Raw genomic sequence first — 14,055 nt, 5'->3', positions numbered from 1 at the left:
CAATAAGAAAATTGCACTTGGTAAGATTTCCTAAAATTAGACAATATGCCTAAATCCAACCAAATTCATTTTATTCATAAGATTTTAGAATATAGAGCCAGGTATATAAGATTCTTACAGGTCTGGATGCTGTTCAGCCAAATGGCTATTTCACAGAGGTGGAAATTTCAGGTCCAGAAAGTACAAATCCAGACCAAGATTTTGTTTCAACTAACCAGATGAGTACTCTGTGACTGTGACTCTTTATGCTCAACTGGTTGGTTGAAAGTAAATCATGGTCTGGATTTTTACATTCTGGACCTGAAATTGCCACCTCTGCTACTTCAATATTGGTTTAAATATTAGAACTCGTGGCCATAAGTGGAAATTAGCGGCAGAACATTTTAAAATTCATCTGAGAAAGCACTTCTTTACACAGCGTGTAGTTAGAGCATGGCATAGTCTCCCTGTTAGTGTAGTGCAAGCTAAAACATTGAGTTCCTTTAAATCAGAGCTAGATAAGATTTTAACAACTCTGAGCTATTAAAGTTCTCCCCAAACTAGCTTGATGGGCCGAATGGCCTCCTCTGGTTTATAAATTTCTTATGTTCTTAGAATCTTATTCAAAAGAATATTGTTAGTCAGTTTATTGATGAAATTAGACTTTTGTAAAAAAAAAATATACGAAAATTATACTTGCTTAGACATTCATTTTTTCAGGGAAGGAATACTGTTCAAAAAAATCTATACACGCATTTTTTCATGGCAACACGCTAACCGTCAATTGTCCATTGAGACAAAAAAAGAAAAGATAATTCGAATCGGATGTCGACTTTTTGCACATGGGAATTATTTCATTCCTGCACGCAATGGCTTTTTCTTCGGATATTCCTCCCAGCCAGCAGCATCGTTGCTACGTAAACACAAACGCGGAAGTTGTGCTGTTACCAAGAACAACGTCAGGGTCTGGCACCGTAATGTATAAAGTAAAAGCGAAAAGTAGATTGCGTGTAATACGATGATTAAATACGATGTTGCTTCATTTTGAAATACAGAAATACTTCCAATATCTTTAAATACCGTGGTAAACCATATCATGTCCGTTGTCATAAATAGGTGATGTCCGTACCATCAGTTAACATGCTAATGATGGAGCGATTTAATGCGTGACAAAACCTACTTTAGTTGTATTACGGCCCATTTCATTAAGTGATTTGCGAGCGCCTGTCCCTGCACTGGCTGGCATGCTGTAGTCAGACACAATGGATAGGCTGTGGACACTTTAATACGGTATTACGGCAGCACGGTCCAGTCTCATGTACTGATTGCATTATTACTAACAGCAATGGGAGAATGAGTTCATCGTGCAGAATTTTAAAACCATCTTTCTTTGCATAGCTAACCCCGATCTATGTCCTTGGTAGTTAACGCCAACATATTTCCTTGGAGGAGTAGGCTTGCTTGCTTCCTTTACAGATACTAACGTTGCAATTTTCAAACAAGTGCACGGATTTTTTAGGACTATGGAATTCCCGTTTGATATAAATGTCCTTTTCCCTGACCGAATTACGGTGCTGGATCAAAATCTGACGACAGGTCGAAAATTTCTAGGAAGGTAACGTTGCTCTGGTTTATATTGCATAGCCGGTTAGCTGTGTTTAGCGGTGGCAGGGATTAATCGGGTCGCATTCTGGTAGTAATAATACTGTACATTGTATTGTGCAATGCATTTGGTGAGAGGTGTGGTCTCTGCATACTTTAATGTGTCCTGTTCGTATGGATGCGGCCAGCAGGATAAACTTCAGATGAAAGATCCCCCCGGCTTTTTGTGTCAGCTTTTGTTACCTCGATGTGTTCATTTGGTGATGGTGGTATTTGGTAAATCGCAGTTTCGCTATGTAAATGACGCCTCCTTTCTGGTGAAACCTCCGCCCTGTCCGGAACAATACACCCAGTTTACATGTCGGACAGGCCGATACATCCCGTCTCATCTCAGTAACCGCTTAGCCCTTATTTAATGGCTGTGAAGCTTTTGCAAATAAAGAAAGGAAACCAAACGATATCATTTTCATTATACCCAGATTATTATATGAAGGACAGCGTTATACTGTCATAGACGAGTACAGTACTCATACATCTGAAAGAAAATACTGACGTGATGTGATGATCGTGTAATGTAAGTGTGATTTATGATTACCCCATGCTGTATATAAACGGCACTGTCATTAAACTAATAACAAAAACAAATAAACAAAAGCAGTTTAATTTGCTGACTGGAGCAGTTGGAGTCATGTGAAAGAGCACAGTATGTTGTACATTGACCTGTCAATCTTTTTCAGACCAGACCATCAACATCAAATAGCCACAGTTATAGATGAACTAGGAAAAGCATCAGCTCAGGTAGTTTCTATGTTTATATATGTTTACGTCTTTGTACTCTGTAGCCTATGTGTTATATATGTGTCTATATGTTACGACTCTGTAGCGTATATAATGTTTACGTTTTTTTTTTCAACTGGCTTGGATCTATTTGGGTGGTAAACTGAACAATATTCAGTAACTGAATTTTCTGCTTATTCTTTTCTTTTTATCACAAAGAACAAAATGAGTTTTTGGAATCGATCACTGGTGCATTATGGGTCTTTTGACTCTGGATTGACGGAGACTTCTGGGACCAGTGTGACTTCCTGTAGCAGCTGCATTTGATGCGAAGAGCACAGCAGCAGTAGATACTCAGGCGTTGTGTTTTTTTTTTTTGGCTTCAAGTACTTAAGCGTTATGTGGCGACTTCCTGCGGGTTTTTGTGCTGAAATGCAACTCGGGATGCCGCCCTTTTAACAGAATGGGTTTTTGTGATCCCAGGCCCAGGACCTGGCTGCCCCCATCACCAGTGCTGAGAAACTGCAGTCGAACCGGCACTATCTTTACCTGCTGAAAAACGGGGAGGGCAATAGGTAAGTGGGTGGGGGTGGCAGGTGCCACCAAGGTCATGTGACCAGCTTGATTGGTATCTGTGGCTGGACCCATGACCAGCAACTTAATCCTGTTCACCTGACTGACTGTTCAGCCCTGAAGCTGAATTCTGCCCACCGTCATCACTGCCTGCTCCCTGTGTCACATTGTTTTCGTTTACTGTCCCTATGACAATAAGTGTTCCAACTACCCCCACTTTTCTCATGCATTTTTTTAAGCTGCCTGTGTCAGGACTTACTAATATATGTATTTATTCTTAAAATACACACAAGCGAACCTAAAATAAAGACTCAGGGCCTTCATTAAATACTTGGCGTGCTTCTGCCATGATATGATACCTCTTCAAAGGAACTTTTCCCATAAATGTGTCTGTGTGTGTCTGTATTTATAGATATTTTCTCAGAAGTCTATGTGCTATAGCTTCCAGCTTATGGTGCCTCCCCCTGATGAAAAATGGCTGTCATTTCCTGTGTTATTAATTACACCCATGCTCCTTATACTGGGCAATTGGGAGGCCCTTAGTTTTCTGAGTGTTGCCTGTATAAATAAGCATCACCGTCATCTAAGTTAACATGCATATGTACTGTATGTCTGCTGAAATCTGCACTGAAATTCAATGATATCTTTATTTGTTTAGCTAACGGGACATTTGTAATCCCCAAAATTCTGTACTGGATGAATTTGCAGTGATGTATTTAATATCCAGTAACAATGCTTGGTTTCACTTTGAAACGTCCAGACTATTGTCAGAACAAATAAAATATTAATTAATTCTATCTTCTATACTGCTTGTCCTATACAGGGTTGTGGGGCTGCGGGGCTGATTCCAATAATTTTTGCCTGTGTTTTGACCTCCTCCCTGTCTTGTCCTCGCCCTTCCTTCTCTCCCTTACCTATCTAGGGGTCGTGGAGTAGCCGTGGGCTATCTGAAGGTCGGATTTAAGAACCTTTTTCTCTTGGTGAGCTTGTCTCCTTATCTCTAATACCTTATCCAAGTGGAGTTGAGATGCATTTCTGGATACGTGTACAAATGCACGTCATGTAATAGCTACTGTACTGGTAGCCAGTCAGCTGTCGTCTTCATTCAGCACTAAAAGCTAAGGTTCTTTTACATGTCATTTAAAGTATCATGTTTAGCATTGGGGTTTGATGCTATTTTTGGTGAGTTTAGGTCTTGTCACCACTATTGTGATTGTGTGTGAAAGTGGCAAGCTTTCATATTTAATTAGGGAAAACATTTTCATTGTACTGATGTGAATACTTTACATTGTCATGACACCGCAGGACCAGCAGGGGGCACATGTAGAGACGGAGCCGCTTTGCGTTCTGGACTTCTTCGTCGCGGAGAGAATGCAGAGGCATGGCTATGGCCTTGAGCTCTTCCGCTTCATGCTCCGGGTAAGAGACACCGGTTGTCATGGTGATGCCTTGAGGGTGGGGTGGAGATAAGGATGTGGCCCATGGCAAGAGAGGGAGAGACTCCAGAGTGGGAAGGTGAAGAGTTGTAACGTTTGACTGTGGAGGGGAACTGGAATCAAGGCTGTATTCCAGGAATGAATGATTGAATGAATGAATGAATGAATGAATGATACAAATCTGTTTAAAAGTTATAGACCACTTTGAGGGGCGGGGGTGGTTTAGCACAGATCACAGTGGGGCCTGAGGTATAATGACTGTTCTGTCGATGATAGATCTGTCCTCACCTGCATCCTCTGGGTTTGGTGAGTAATGACAACAGTCTGGGGTCAAGTAGCCATAGTGCAGAAAATAGATTCCCAAGCAAATGGTTGCAGTTTGTCCAAGGGTCATGTTGCTAAACTCGTTAATCAATGTGGCTGAGTCACAGAATAACTGATAAGGAAATTATGTCACACGGTTAATTTGTGTCACAGCATTCGAAGGTCAAAGGAAACCGAGGGGATGCTAAATACAGTGTTAAATCAAAGCACACAGCTCATTGGCTTGTTTCGATCTCTTGTGATTGGTCAGAACAAAAGGGTGGACCCTGTGCAGCTGGCCTATGACAGACCTTCTCCCAAATTCCTCTCCTTCCTGGAAAAGCACTGCGGTCTGAAAGATGCCGTACCTCAGGTATGTGACACTCCCCGGTTATTCTTTAGCAAGGCACAGTATAGTTCTGCTGAGGAAAAAATCCACCTTAAGGAGCATGAAAATGCACTGATTTGTATTATTCATCCTGTCATATAATACAGTTACTGGGAAAAAAAACAGCTGGTGTTTTGACACTGATACCAGAATGTTGTGCTGAGAGAGACAATTCATGACATCAGTGATTTGCAAACGATAATAAGAGCCCTTACAATTATAATGAAATACACTACAAGTCAGTGCATACACTGAGATTTTCTACATTTGCATGTTACTCGCTTAACATTTACTAAAAATACAATGTGTTGTTGGCTAGCAAATAAATTTGCAGTATTCACCATTTGAGTACCTTTATTAGTAAGAAAATGTCATATCTTTCATTCATCAAAGTAACTTCCTCTGACAGTTATAACAGCAGAGAAAATTCAAGGCATTTTGTTCTAAAAGGGACATTAAATGTTGCTCTATTTCGTGGGAGGAAGCAGTTAACTTGTGCATTTAAAGTTTGGCTGCCATCCCCACACACCCAGTTAATAGGATGTCAGACATAATCCTTCCATGTTATAAAGGAAACTTGTTTTATTTGACTTATATTTTCATTTATAGTCGTTCACTTTCATTTATAGTAGTACAACTTCCTAATGCTTAACAAGAATAAAAAATCTGCAGTTTATGAAATAAATGGAACAGTGGTACAAATCTGTGGCGTGTAAAAGGTTGTGGCTGGTGGCGTGTCTCACAGTACATGTTCTATAGTCCCGTTTTCAGAGGGGAAACCTGAGCCACTGGCCTGTTATAATTCTGGTCAAATAGCCAGGAATAAAAGTCCCCGTCTTTGAGCAGAGTGGATCTCAGGATGCCGAGGCTCTGTGTGAATCATGCAAAAAGTGACGAGTTCAAAAGGAAAATGTCTGAAGTGGGTAAGATCCAAACGGTGTTTCTCCAGTAAAGGACCTTGTTGGTTTATAATATTTGCAAACATTTCACTTGTGGAAACCATCATTATTAAATTCAGATGACGGTTAGAATCGGCCCGAAAAACGTCAACCTTATGCAGACTGAGAGGATACTTCGATTTAGCCACGTTATCGTGGTGATTCGTCTGTTAATACTTAAATCTTATTTACTAAGCAGGCATATGTGTAGACAGATGTTTTGTGGAATTTGATTAGAAAGGACCCTTGGGTTTTTTAATGCATCTGAAACGGGAAATCAGTGATCTGCCATGGATGTCAGTCCATTCATCTTCTGGTACCACTATACAATAAAGCTCCCCTTTGCCACTTATAAATGGTAGTAATTCATTAATGTGTAGCAACTTGTTTATAATTGTCTGTTAGTATTTTGCAAAGTGTTACAACCTAATTAATAACCTGATTGTAAACCACTGATAAACCCTTTATAAAGGTGGTGCCCATCTTCCAATCATATTTCAGGGTTGTGGGGGAGCCAATCCAGGCAGCGTGGGGCATGAAGCAGTGCTACCCATTGGACGGGATGCCTGTCCGTCATGAGGCACATCGAATTGTATACTACGGGCAGTTAACCTAACTGTGTGTCTTTTTGGACTGGAGTACCTGAAGGAAAGCTATGCAACACGGGGAGAATATTTAAGCTCCACACACACTACACAGAGCAGGTGTGGGACTTAAAAGCTGTAATACCGCTGGCGGTGTGATACCACATGTGTACCTGGTGAGCCACTATGTCACCCACTCTCATGGATATCATATTGGTATGACATTGCAAAAAACATCCCGGTACTGATAGTGTGAAAGATAGAGGGTGTCAGCCTTCTGTGTTCCTCTGACTCATGCCCTTAGAGGCAGAGTTTCCATGCCTAGCAACAAACTGTGACTCATAACACAACTTCGATGGGTTTTTGGTGGTAATGGGCTTTGATCCCAGGTGATGCTGTTCCCATAGTCAGCCAGGCGACCCGGAAAAGCTGGCTCTCTGACTCTTCAGCAGCCATTGAAAAACAACTTTGGTCTGCTCTGTTGCCCCCTGCAGGTCAACAACTTTGTAGTGTTCGACGGATTCTTCCGGAACCGTTCAGGTATGGTGCCCCAAGATCTCATCCTGTTTCCTCCACTTATTTCTGGGCTGTTTCTTCTTCTTCTTCTTCTTTTTTTTTTTTTTCCCGTGTTTGGTCCCGCCCCCTCGACGCCTCCGCTACGGCAGTGATCGCTGCCGGGTCGGGATGGTGTGGGTGTCCCGGCCCTCTTACGGTGTTCGCTAGTTGCTTGGGAGGCCACTGGTGGGTGTTACCCCTCGGGCACTCTGTCCATCGTGATTGGCCGAACATCCCCCAGCCCCTCCCCCTCACACTGAGTGTGTACTCCATAGCTAGTTTCCCAGCCTTGACAGAAATGCTGAAAAGCTCTGGGATATTTAATTTGTTAGTAGTTTTAAGAACAGGCCTGTGCTTTAGAAGTCTATGCAGTCCCATCTTACACCAGGTGTCCTCTTCAGGCGGCCAGTGGTTTCAAAGGTGTCATTCTGGTGATTTGTAACCTCTGAGGTGATTTATAACCTCTACTCCACGCCACCCCCTTCCCCGGGCTGTGGCTCCCCGACACTGTCCCCGCAAGGCGTCCGACATCCGTGCCCCCCCTGGGTGAAGAGTCCTGCACTCTCGCTGTCCACCTCCCTCACCTCATACCACTCTCTCACCTCCCGTTTCAGCCTCTAGACTCCCAGCTCATACCTCCCTTAGAGGAGAAACTTACTCACTAGCTCCTACTAAAATGAGCCTTGTGTCCCTACCCTGCTTGTCCCCATGGCCCTAGAAGGTTTTGGACCCTTTCATGACCCCCCCCCTCCCGCCAGCCCACCCCAGACTGAGCACACAGCCAAGTGTCCCAGTTTTAGAGTCCTCCACCTTCCCATCAGCCCTGTGTAAGTCTGCCAGCCCGCCGGTGTGATGCGCCCTCCGTGACCCCAGATGCCCTCCGCCTACGTGTGTTTCCAGGTCCCATGTGGGGGCGGCTGTGGCCTGCATTGCGGACGCGGGTGTGTGTGTACGTGTCTGTCTGTCTGTCCATGTGTCTCTGTCGGTTTGGCATTTGGAAGTTCCCCTGTAGATGCGTAACCTCACCGTCTCTCATACCTTCACAGCTGTCCCAGTCCGCAAGGTTCCCCCGAAGAAACCAGAGGGAGAAATCAAGCCATACTCGCTAACGGAGAGAGAGGGTGAGAGACGAGTCCCTTTCCGGCATTTAAGGAGCTTCCTGTCTGTCTTTATGCGAACCTCACGACACATCGGGGGCCGGTGTGGTCTGCGGGGATTGGGAGGCTTTCAGGCACGGAATATTCTGGATTCCTGTCCATGTGATAGGAAGGCTGCCGCAAAACCCATAATAAAACTGCTTCTCGTGGGCACTGGATTAATTCAATATTAAATCAGATTTAAAGCAACAAAGGCTGTAATAAAAACACTCACTGTTCAATTCTCTTTGCTGACTTACATTTATATAACTGAATATTTTACCATGAACTAGGTTGTTTACCTCTAGGGTACGAATTGTTTCAGAGGTAAAGTGACATTCAGGTAGTTTTTAAGGTCCTTGTCCCTAACCACCAGACTTCCTGCTGCACGAAACGGTGTATTTCACCGTAACAGCAGGTGCTTTTATCTGCGGAGAGGAGTTTTCTAAATAATAGGTCCTTTATTTAAACCCACAAGTCTTCCACTAAGGTAAATAATGTCTGTGTGACGCCACCTTCGCTTTCCTGGCCTTGGTCTCGGTGGCTCTTGTGGTTGCAGCCTTTTAGCCGTGAAATGCGTCACAAAAATGAGGGAAAAAAATGGTTAGATCACGGCCACCATCACTGCCGTTGCGTAATAATAATACGGAGTTATTTGTGATATTTACCTGCTGTCTCTAAAGGTTTGAAGTTGAGTGAAGTGGTTTGCGACTTGGCAAGTTAAGACCAGAAGGTCACTGGTTAAAATCCCACGGTCGCCAGAGTGATTTCAGTGCTGAGCCCTTGAGCCCCAATTGCTCCAGGGCCTGACTGACTCTGCTTTCTCAAAACCTCTGTCGCTCAATTAATATAACATAACGCATAATAAAAATCTTTATTTATGTAGCACTTTTGATACGATGAAATGCAGCTTGACGTGCTTTACATATGGTATTAAAAGTAAGGAACAAAGATGAAGAATACACAATGGAGGTCAAAGTAAAGAAATGTGTAAACGGAAGGAATGAGAATGTAAAAATGAGGCGGTGCATGAGATGGGCGCGCTCCCCGCAGCTGTGGTGATCCTCCCTCCTTCCTGACCCCCTCCGCCTCCTCAGCTCTGCGGGAGGAACAGAAGGCCCTGCCCTGGCCCTTCGCTCGACCCCAGGCTCCACCTCACTCCCCTCCCCTCTCCCAGAACTCTGCCTGCTCCCGCTCCCTCAGCGTGGGATCCTCCCCCACCCGGGCCCCATTGCGCCTGACTCCAGCTTCTGGGGCCTACAGGGGGCAGGCGCCGCAAAACCAGCTCATAGACGGCGTGAACTACAGAGCGAGACGTACCAGGTAAAACTGTCTCTCTAGCGCCCCCCTTTGTATGAGGCCATGATGCGTACTGCAGGAGCTGTAGCATGGATTCTTTTGCTGTTGCACCACGAAATTGTCAGTGTCACCACCTACAGGGAGACTAGTGGCCCTAACCTGTGGTGCCTCCTGATATCGTACTCTGTAGCTTCTGGTCTCGTTAAGATCAACTGCGCCTCACTTTCCTCTTAATTAACCTGCTCCTGTCTACTTCTCTACCTCTGCGATGCCACACTGGTTTTAACGCTCTGCCTCCCGTCTTTCCTGTTCACTCACACTCCATCCATCATATCCACGTCGCCCAATCCTCATCCTCTCTCCTGTGTCCACCCTTCATCTCCCTCTGCCTCTTTTCCTCTCCCTCTTGCTTCCTGTTTCTTTCCACTCCATCCTTGCTCCAGTTCCCTCAATCGCTCCCGGCTCTCCTTCCAGTGAACCCAGTTTGACCCTTTAGCTGAACCTTCCCGTTTGAAAACAAACCAGAGGGTTGTGGCTTCAGACCCATTTACATACCTTCGTAGATGACCGGAGATGGGAAGGGAGTTTTGGGAGGAAATATGTCGTAATTAATCTACATGTTGTTGGACTGGTGCTGGGGTGGGAAGATAAGGGGTAGGTGTATGAAAAACGTTTGGAAGCTCATTGGAAATGTAACGTTAAAGTAAAAATCCCCATAAATCCCATTTAATGGGTAAATAACTCTGTAATAGTTCCCGTTTAATACTAGTGTACCTAAATTTCCCACACTTCCTCATCAAATCTGTCCAGTGCTTGTGTTGATACATGTGGCATTGTAGGTGAACTTTTGCACATCAATTCATGGAATTGTACCCACAAAGTCTGTAAAAACAGTTTCTGTTCTTTTAATACATTGGTACAGATTTTTAACTTCGGACTGTTTTTAGCATTCCGTTGTATTCCTTCCTTATGGCTGCCATCCTTTGATCCATGCAGTAAAGAGCATTTAACACGGGGTATAACTGTCACTGTTTGTGTCACTGGGCTGAACATCTGACTGTTTGTGTGTGAAGTCACTTGGCCTTTCCTTAAGAACCTCCGAAGGATGCGTTCATCTACGTCTCCCAACGTTTCCCAACCCTCAGACGTCCACGTTTTTGCTTCCTCCCAGCTCCCTGCCACAGTGTGGGAGCAAAAAAATGGACTTTCTGCAGGTCCCTGAGGATGGGATTGGGAAACACTGTTCTACGACTGTCTAGATGCCGATTCCAATAAAATCACAAAATCAAATTGTATTGATGACTGCCAGTCTGTAAATCAATAAATCCCTCCCTTATTACACTGAGTAAATACCAATCTTAAAGCTTCAGAACTATAAATACCCATTTTACAGCTATGACTAAGGCCAACACGATGGGGATTTCTGATGGACATTTTGATCAAAGGAATTTTTACCACAAAGTTCTCTGTCAAAGCAGAATTTATAATTTATTTGACTTTTACTCTGCGCATAAGCTATGGATTTTAGGACATAAACTTTTATGCACTTTTCTTATACACGTATGTGTTTAGATGGCATTACATCACATTATTATATTTTAAGATTTTTGTTGATTTAATTTTGTTTAATTTTCAAGTATCATTTAATGTTTCACTTCCTCGCTTTTATATTCTTTTCCATCTTCCTTCCAATTGCTTTCTTTACTCTTCATTTTTGCCATTGCTCCCCCCCTTCATTCTCCTCCACTGCCCCTGTCTTTTCCCTCCTCCTTCCCTGGCCTTGCCTTTCCTTCTTCCTTTTTTTCCCTCCACACAGAGAACAGGGCCTGGTTGCCCGGGGCAACCACTGCAGTCGTCGTGTCGATGACAGAAGCCGCGGCCCGCCGCCGGAGGGACTACCGAATGTCCTCAAGCTGCCCGGTGAGGTCGCTGACAAAAGCCAAGGAGCTTGTCTTTGGGAACTTAGTCATGTGACCAAAATGAGCATTTTGATCATGTGACTTTTCAGCAATAAATATTTCCCAGGGTTGTCAAATTTGGTCAGCTGGCTGGCGTGAGATTTTTATTTCCAGACTAGTCTGCACATTCATGCATACTCATTTACATGCATGTAACAGTTTTATTACTTCGTAAATAGTCTGTAGGTTTGCAGGCTACCCCAGAGCTTATGACGTAGCTAATTTTAGGTTTATAATGGAATAATTTGCCGTAAGATTTCTTGTGTGAGTGTGAGAGTCAGAACGCGTGAGTGTCACGCCAGACGCGTGAGAGCTGGCAGCCCTGATTTCCATGCTTCACACAGCTATAGCTCAAATGGCAGGAATGCCAGGCCCCTTCTCAGGGGGAGTGTGGTTCCAGCCTGCTGTCTGAGGGCAGTGATGTGTGTGTGCCCCCTCCCCAGGTCTGCAGCCAGTGCAGAGAGGGGGAGAGGCTGACGCAGGGGTCCAGGCACCTACCTCGGGACACACAGACATACGCAGGTTTGCTATGGCAGAACCCCCAGGGGCGCTGTAGGCCTCACGCAGCAGCATGATGGGGCCACAACTATGGGTGATTCTAGGAGTTTTTAAGGTTGGGGGGCATTAGAGGGGCCAATCTTATTGTTAGCCAATTTTATGTTTTGAATCAATGAGTGACAGGGGAGGGAGCACTCTGCAAGCCAATCAGCTTTCAGTGCCCTTGTGGTCCCGCCCCCCTGTATACACCCCTGTGCAGCCAGGAACATAAATGTGTGGCAGAACCACAGCTGGTCCGAGTCTCAGCTGGGGTGTTAAACACAGTCATAGGATCCGCACCCAGCCGCAGAACAGCATGGCCTCGGGTTCTGTGAGGCTGACGTAGGATGTTTTATAATAAACACCCGGGTAATTCTGTCTGTCACCAGTTTTCACACACTCGCTGCCGGGCTCATGGATTCACGACTGCTTATTCACAGAGGGGGGAAAGAAAAGTCTGCAGGCGGCGTCTCAGCGCCCCCGCACGGCTGGGCCTGGCCCACGTTTCTCCCAGGGTACTGGCTGGATCTCGGAACCCGTGCTCCGGGAATAACACATTCACAGCTCGAGGGAAATATCTGTGCTGGGAAAAAAAAACTGTGCCAGATATTCCAGTTCTGGCTTCCAAAGACACAGGTTTTGCAAAAAATTAAAACCAAGCCAGATCCGGAGGCGGGAACAGCACAGTGCTCTGCTTTCGCTCACGACATCATAACGAACACTGTGGCATGGATGCAATTAAAATAATTTGAAATGGATGAGCCCTGGGTGGAGGTCCTTGTTTTGGTGTTAGACACTGTCTTCTGCAGTGTAACAATGTGTCACTTTGCAGAGAGAATTCAGTGTGCAGTCATTGTGTTCCTGTTAGCCTTTCTCCTGCCGCCAGCTGCTTTTCCGTTTGCTGCCAGTGACACTGCCTCTCTCTGTCTCTCTCTCTCTCTCTCTCTCTCTGTCTCTCTCCCTTGCTGTCTCTCTCTCTCTCTCTCTCTCTCTCATTGTCGCTCTGTCTCTCTGTCTCTCTCCCTTACTGTCTCTCTCTCTCATTGTCGCTCTGTCTTTCTCTCTCTCTCTCTGTCTCTCTCTTTCTCTGTGGATCGGCACCTCCCACACACCCAACATTCTTGTACATCACTGGCCTCCAGTATCCCTGAGTTACCCTGAGGAGGTGCAGACTGTCTTTTCCTTCCTGTACTGCTACAGGCCGCACCTTGTCTTCCTTCTCAAACAGCCTTTTAAAGAAGAGGAATTAAATTTTCTCTTTCCATCTCTCTCTCCCATTCCCCCTCCTACTTCCGGTCAGAGCTCCATCTCAGGCCCTGCCCCTCACCCTCCCCCCCCTCCCCCTTTCCAGGAAAGATTCACGCTATGCCCAGACCCCCTTAGCTCCTGGAGGGAGGACAGGGAGCAAAGAAGCAATGCAGCCAGATAGGGAAGGTGGGGTGGCCAAGGAACAGAGGTCGACACTGGAGCAGAGTGATGTGCTGGGCTGGGGGTGGGTGGGGCATATGGGGGGAACCAACGAGGGGACTCTGGGGGTGTGGTCTTGGACAGTGGGGGAGGGGCCCTATACAGCACAGTGGATCCGTCGGAAACAGGAGTTCAGGAGCACCCGGCCATGGTGAAGGAGATGGATGTACGTGAGGGCATCCCTCACCTAAAATACATACAGCATCTCGTGTGTATGCCAAATAGGCTACTTATCGGAGATCAGTGATGCCGCCTGTCCTGTCTCCGTCTATCTTTGCCATTTCAGACCATGCACAATGGTGATTCCCGACTTTCCTATCATTGCCAAAAAAAATCATATCTTGCGTTATTGTAGTTGGTATTTTTAAATGATTTTCACATCTGTAATGCCTGTTGTGCGGCACATTTAACATGTATAATAAATTGCACGTACTGATGTACGATTCACGTTCATGAAATGCCATTGATTGGATCTTGGTGTTATTCCCCAGCTATAGCACTTCTTTGGATTTTGTTACAAAAG

The 14,055-nt window shown here is 45.1% G+C and overlaps 1 protein-coding gene across 2 annotated transcripts; it reads left to right on the top strand.

The window, feature by feature from the left end:
- The first annotated feature begins 1,204 nt into the window (after positions 1–1,204).
- atat1 (alpha tubulin acetyltransferase 1) lies at positions 1,205–12,823 on the top strand. Of its 2 annotated transcripts, XM_023809654.1 has the most exons (11): positions 1,205–1,594; positions 2,319–2,379; positions 2,842–2,933; positions 3,854–3,911; positions 4,237–4,350; positions 4,942–5,043; positions 7,075–7,120; positions 8,182–8,256; positions 9,369–9,594; positions 11,387–11,490; positions 11,972–12,823. In XM_023809654.1, exons 1-11 carry the CDS (start codon positions 1,503–1,505, stop codon positions 12,082–12,084), a joined length of 1,083 nt encoding a protein of 360 aa, XP_023665422.1. In that variant the 5' UTR covers positions 1,205–1,502; the 3' UTR covers positions 12,085–12,823. The 2 variants fall into 2 exon arrangements, with proteins under 2 accessions (XP_023665422.1, XP_023665423.1); XM_023809655.1 differs by lacking the exons at positions 11,387–11,490; positions 11,972–12,823 and adding an exon at positions 10,014–10,865.
- The last annotated feature ends 1,232 nt before the right edge of the window (positions 12,824–14,055 follow it).

The sequence above is a fragment of the Paramormyrops kingsleyae genome, chromosome 23 (assembly GCF_048594095.1).
Source record: "Paramormyrops kingsleyae isolate MSU_618 chromosome 23, PKINGS_0.4, whole genome shotgun sequence".
NCBI lineage: Eukaryota > Metazoa > Chordata > Actinopteri > Osteoglossiformes > Mormyridae > Paramormyrops > Paramormyrops kingsleyae.
This window is presented reverse-complemented; position numbering and strand designations above follow the sequence as displayed.

Excerpts from the sequence above, each read along its gene's own strand:
- atat1 (XM_023809654.1), top strand. The coding sequence starts at position 1,503 with ATGGAATTCCCGTTTGATATAAATGTCCTTTTCCCTGACCGAATTACG. Across the intron at positions 1,595-2,318 it reads GGTCGAAAATTTCTAGGAAG|ACCAGACCATCAACATCAAA; the intron begins GTAACGTTGCTC and ends AATCTTTTTCAG. Across the intron at positions 8,257-9,368 it reads CTCGCTAACGGAGAGAGAGG|CTCTGCGGGAGGAACAGAAG; the intron begins GTGAGAGACGAG and ends CCGCCTCCTCAG.